The following is a 6035-nucleotide window of genomic DNA, read 5'->3' as shown; positions in this document are numbered from 1 at the left end:
CAAAAAATAATAAAATAAAACAAAAACTGTCTGCAGATGATAGGCACAAATGGAAAGTGTGAATGCTTATAATTACTAAATGTATATAATATATTGTGTTTCATATACTTTCATGTACATATTCTGTATAAAAACAGTATCTTTTCCCACTTCAGGAAACCCACACCAGCGTCTGAAGCCAAATTTTGGTGTTTATGAAATATACTATAACCTACCACTTCTATTATTGAATTCAAATCTCATTTAATGTATAACTATTACCTTTCAGAACCAGCAAAGATTTCATTTTCCTGGAAACTAACTCCCCTTCTCCTTCCAAAATTTCTACGATTTTATTTCTGTATATAATGTGTAAATATCAGAATGAATGATTAAGGATGAAAATTTCAGAATAGTTAAAATTGTAAATCTGCTACAGTCTTCAAAAATCGAATGATGAAAGTAGAAAAAAAATCAGCCAGTGCCACCACATATACGCTGGGCAAGCTGAAAATAATCTACAAAACTGAGACTTAAAAAAAAAAATCATATTTACTTTCTCGTATACTTAAAATTTATATCATTTTAATTATCTGTAATTCCAAATTCCAAATTTATTTCAGCTCTATTTAAAAACCCTATTCCAACCAGCCCACCCCCCCCCCCCCCCCCACACCTCTCAGCCCACCACGCCGATGGAAAAAATTCCCCTAATACAGTAATTTAAATATGACACTATATATAATATAATAAAGTGTCGTAAATACACTGTTATTGATACTTTAGCCCTTATATTCATAGATACGCTTGTATATGGAAAATGTAGGCTTTTATATTGCTCTTTTAAATTTCATGTGAATTAATTAAACTAAATCCGAACAAAGAACTTTTTTAAAAATTAATTCGCTAACGCTAGTTTCCACTTATAAATTTAAATTAACCAAGAAGAATAACCTACACATTTTCTCCCAAAAATGGCTAAATGTACAAAGAAATTCATAAATAATTTTTAAAAATGCAAAACATTGTTTACAGTGTAAATCAAAACTAGAAAAAATTTTAATATCATATAAAAAAGATCGTTTAGCCTTTGTTTTGTAATTTTAAATTATTAGCAGGCTCAAATTTTAATTGCAAACAGCTAGCTGAATTAAAGAATTGACTTGTAGATATGAAGAGAAAATTCTGTTTTAATAATGCTTACCAGCTTTGCATGGTGTAGCTCTGTTGTTTTAATTTTATAATGACTAATTACTTAAATTTTTAAAATTTAGCTAGGGTCATCATATTTACTTTCTCGTATACTTAAAATTTGTATCATAAAAAAAGAAAAAAAAATATTTATTTCACTGTACGCGTGAATGGTGTAACTCTGTTGTTTTAAATTTATAATGACTAATTACTTGATTTTTTTAAATTTATCTAGGGTCATATACTTTCTCGTATACTTAAAATTTGTATCATAAAAAAAGAAAAAAAAATATTTATAAAAGAAAATAATTGAAAATAGTACACACTCTAGGTCTAGGCCACGGGTCGGCAATACTTTGAGGTGAAAGAGCCAAAAGTTACAATTTACAGAATTTCCCAGTTTTTAAAGAGCCATTTATAATTGTTCTTCAATATTAAGGTATTTGATTAGGATTAGCTAAATAAAAAAATTTATGAGTTTAAGTATGAAAAATAAAGTATTTCCACAAGTTCTTTTGGGATAATAAAAAACAATTATAAAACTATCCTTACCCAATTTAGAGGCTAATAACTATAAGAATTTGCCACTCAAGTTAAATAATTGCACGGTAAAACATACAAAAATGCCTTCTGATTAAAATAACCTTTACTATTGAAAATATTTGAAAAAAAAAGTGCACTTCGGTAGTTGAAAGCATGGAACCACTGCCACGTGGCTGGCCACATCACAGTTGTGGGGCTGTGCCTTGTGTCAATGCAGCTGTCAGCTTTTTGTATACGCTCTACTCCACCTTTTCTTAGTGTTTTCATTTTGTTTCAAGTTGTTTTCCAGTACAATATTTTTTATGAGTTATGAAAAAAAATAATATCATTATTATGGAACTGGCGAGCCGCATCCTGACATCAAAAGAGCCGCATGTAGCTTGCGAGCCGCAGGTTGCCGACCCCTGGTCTAGGCAGTCTGCGGCTCTTTTGATGTCAAGATGCTCACATACTATTAATACTATTATCTTATTACAAAACTCACAAAAAAATATAATTCTGCAAGACTCGGTAATAAACGATATAACAATATGACATGTTCGATAAGAAATTTAGCATTGATATTTTAGTTAGCCGCCACGCTCCATCATCAAAGGATTTATTGATTTGCAATTTTTTTCAATGTGGTGTCAGGCCCATCCACTTTGGTGGGTGGTGTATTTCGTTCTGATCACTACATTGTTCTGTGAAAGTTGCATTTGATGTCAACCCCCTACCCCTTCAATTTTACAAGTGGCATCAGTTTTCGCAAAAATTATATTAACGAGCTGACCCGCGACGTAGTATACGCCGCCATCTAGTTGTTTTATTTTCTGGTTATTAGCAATTCATAATTTGTGAATTCAACAATACCCCCTACCGCCCTTCCTCCCCCCCCCCCTCTCCCTCCCAGTGAAAGTAGCTGTTTACAGATAAAGAAAAGATCAATCAGAAATTGTTACCTCCCCTTCGTTTCAAATCGTTTAATACTAAATTATCTGCCCCTAATAGCCTTCACTAACCCAGCTCTACGATTGTAAACATTCAGGGTGAACCACAGCTCACCTGACAGGTGGTGGCTAAGCTGCGTGGTGTTTTCTATGGTCTCCATGAAGAGAATTATCTATATATATAGATCTTCTTATTACTTCAAGTGGAAAAAAGCAGTTTTCATATTAACTTATCAAATGTGGTGTCACCCCCACACTGTTGAGGTATCAGTTATTGGAAATATTCAACAAAACAATTTTAAAAATAGTAAAATGTAGTAAAGTTTTCAGCTGGTGTCGTTTGTAGCACAAGCTGTGTCTGAGATGGATGAGGTTGACCGTTGACTAGAAAGCTGGTTTGTCATCAGGGTTGTTTAGACGTGTAAGCCTTCCTGCTTGCCATTCTTCAATTTTCTTTCCTTTGTGGTCAGGGTAACCCCAGCTCTGAGAGTGACTATAAATATGTGATAAATACATTAAGTATTTAGGCAATATAGTAATTTGAAAATCTTGAATCCCACAGGTCAGCGAATCTAATTAACACATGATAAGCACCGAATCTAACATGTCGGATATCGAATCTAACTACTAGATCGATACCACTGTACCGGCGTTAAATTAATCACAGCAAAGATTAAATACCTTGATAGCAAACTTGTTTTTATTTTGTAATCTAGAATATAGATCTAGATCTAGAATTAGTTCTATAATCTAGATCTATCTTTTTCTTCAGACCTGAGACCAATCAATACCCAAGATTAAAAAAATGAATGAGATCGACGTTTTTGTTAGTAACAACTGTGTAATATCACCAGAAATTTATGAACTTTGGCTGAAAGGATACACAGCTCCGGAAGCTGCGAGAATTCAACAAAATAAAGTAGCTCTCAAAGTGTATGGTGCGAACTTTGAAGATCTCTTACGTGATATTGTCGACTATTATCGCATATTTACTGGCCTGGAAGAAATGTTGAAAACACCACCCAGATTAAGTCACCAACTGGTTTATCAGTTTGATCCTGATACATTACACATGTTGATTCAAAAATACTACAGTTTTGATGCTCCATTGATTCGAGAGATATTTGGACGTAAATTAAATTCTCGCAGTAGGAAAGATCTGGATGACCTAAGTGAAGAAACTGACATTCCTGTGCGCAGTTGTAGAAGACAGTTTGACAATGCCAAGCGATTTTTCAAAACAGTTGAAGAATTGAGTGGCCGTTTGGTAGATAACATTCAAACACATTTTTGTCTTTCTGAAGAATTGGCCAAAGCATATGCTGCTATAGTATTTATCACAAACAACAGATTTGAAACTGGCAAAAAAAAGTTGAGCTACCTTAGTTTTGAAGATTTTGCTGTCTGTGCCAATTACATGATCTCTAACTGGTCTTACAGTTCAGAAGAATGTCAGAACCATGAGGATATGGATGTGGACATGGACAGAGACTTCCTGCTGGATCTTAGAGAGTTTAAGGTTCTCATGGAAAGAGAGTATGCAGAAGAGCACAGAAGTTTAATGATTCGTACACTACAGCCTGTTATGAGAGAAAAGGTTCTTACTGAAATGGATGCTAATTTTAGATCAGTATCAAAGACCATTATAAATATTGCAAGTGGTTTAAATCATAGCAAGGAATCAAGAGATATTTTCATTGATGTGCTTGAAAAGTTAATTGAGCCTTGGCAACAACTATCATGGACCAAGCAAGATGCCATGTATTTTCTCAATGCTTTCAAAGAAACGGCTTTACAACTTGATATTTTTCGATCTTCTCCCAAGCTGGTGAAAGTCTGGGAGAGGTACATGATGACCTTCAATCCATTTGTCTTACAAATGTACCCAAAGTAGTTTGTAGAATTATTTGTGCATGTAATGTAAATAAATTGCTTTGTTGAAAAAAAAAAAAAAAAAAAAACTAAGAAACATTTTTCCCACTTTAGCTTTTATGTTCATAGATACATGTGTATGGAAAATATAGGCTTATATTTTGCTTATTTAAATTTCAGATGAATTAATGTAATTATATCCGAATCAAGAAAATTTATTTAGTTAATTCGCCTACGCTAATTTCTATTTATAAATTTACATTAACCAAGAAGGATAACCTACAACTTTGATTCCAAAAATGGCTACATGTAAAAAGAAATTCATAAATAATTTTGAAAAATATAAAACATTGTAAATTAAAATTAAAATATTTTTTAAGTCTTATAAAAATGATTCTAACATTGGTTTTGTAATTTTAAATTATTATCAGGCTCAAGTTTTAATTGCAGACAGCTAGCTGATTTAAAGAATTGTCTTGTAAATATTGGGGAAAAAGTTCATATTAAACAAGTACTTATTTCCCTTAACACTCGTCGCATACTCCGTTTAGCTCTGTTATTTAATATATTTACACGTTTTGTATTAGATATATGTAAAAGTAAACCATCTTAAATGAATGAAAGTAGGCTACGAGTAAGAAAGAAATATTACTATTGTGAATCTGTATCAGTCCTCACAAGCCGATGATGAAAACTGTAATACTAAAGCGAACACACTACTGACGCTGTAAATTACATGTCTGAGGCAAAAAAAAAAACAAAAAAAAAAAAAAAAAAAAAAAACTCTGTTTTTTAATTTAATAAATAATTGAATTAAACATAAACTAGAGTTTTCTATTAAGGAAATTAAAAAATTTAAAATTTGTGTATAAAAATTTTTGTTTTAAAACTTTGTTTAACTTTCTTAATTTTTAATTGGACGATAAATTTAAATAAAAGGCTAGCTAAATAAAAAAAAAATTAATGTTCATATATTTAAAAATTTAATTTTTATCAATGTTGTGTCTATTCTGAATGTTTGGGTTCATCATTTGTTTGGTCTCTATAATAAATGCATAAGCATTTTAATAAATTATTACATTTGGATAACTAGACGAACCAACGTATTAAAATGATTACTGTTTGTAGAAAATCACACAACAGATCAGGCGCGGGTAAAGCTTGAACAAGGTTGCGGTCCAGTTCCATGTCCTTATCACCGTTTGTCCGAAGATTACCTTCTGTTAGATTGAGCTAGGTACTATTTTTTTTTAATTTAAATTTGTGTATGAAATTTTCTGCTATTTAAACTTTTTAAAATTCTTAATTTTTAATTAGAAACTAAATTTAATTGAAAACAACTAGCTAAATTAAATAACTGACACGTATACTAGTAAAGATTCAACACTTTCATTTCATTAACCTTTAGATCTAGTGATTCTGAGAGGAGAACACGTTTTTTCTTTCTTTAATAAACGCAATTTTAACATAACATGAAATTGCACATTTGCATTTTCTGCTAAAAATATAATTGTAAATAGA

General features: G+C 31.4%; 1 protein-coding gene across 1 annotated transcript; it reads left to right on the top strand.

Moving 5' to 3' along the window:
* Positions 1–3421: 3421 nt before the first annotated feature.
* LOC131940733 (acidic fibroblast growth factor intracellular-binding protein) lies at positions 3422–4573 on the top strand. The gene has a single exon (XM_059299502.1). The coding sequence runs from the start codon at positions 3448–3450 to the stop codon at positions 4534–4536; it is 1089 nt and encodes a 362-aa protein (XP_059155485.1). The 5' UTR covers positions 3422–3447; the 3' UTR covers positions 4537–4573.
* Positions 4574–6035: the final 1462 nt, after the last annotated feature.

Source organism: Physella acuta, unplaced genomic scaffold (assembly GCF_028476545.2).
Source record: "Physella acuta isolate Inbredline_101_S28 unplaced genomic scaffold, ASM2847654v3 ptg000328l, whole genome shotgun sequence".
NCBI classification, from domain to species: domain Eukaryota; kingdom Metazoa; phylum Mollusca; class Gastropoda; family Physidae; genus Physella; species Physella acuta.
This window is presented reverse-complemented; position numbering and strand designations above follow the sequence as displayed.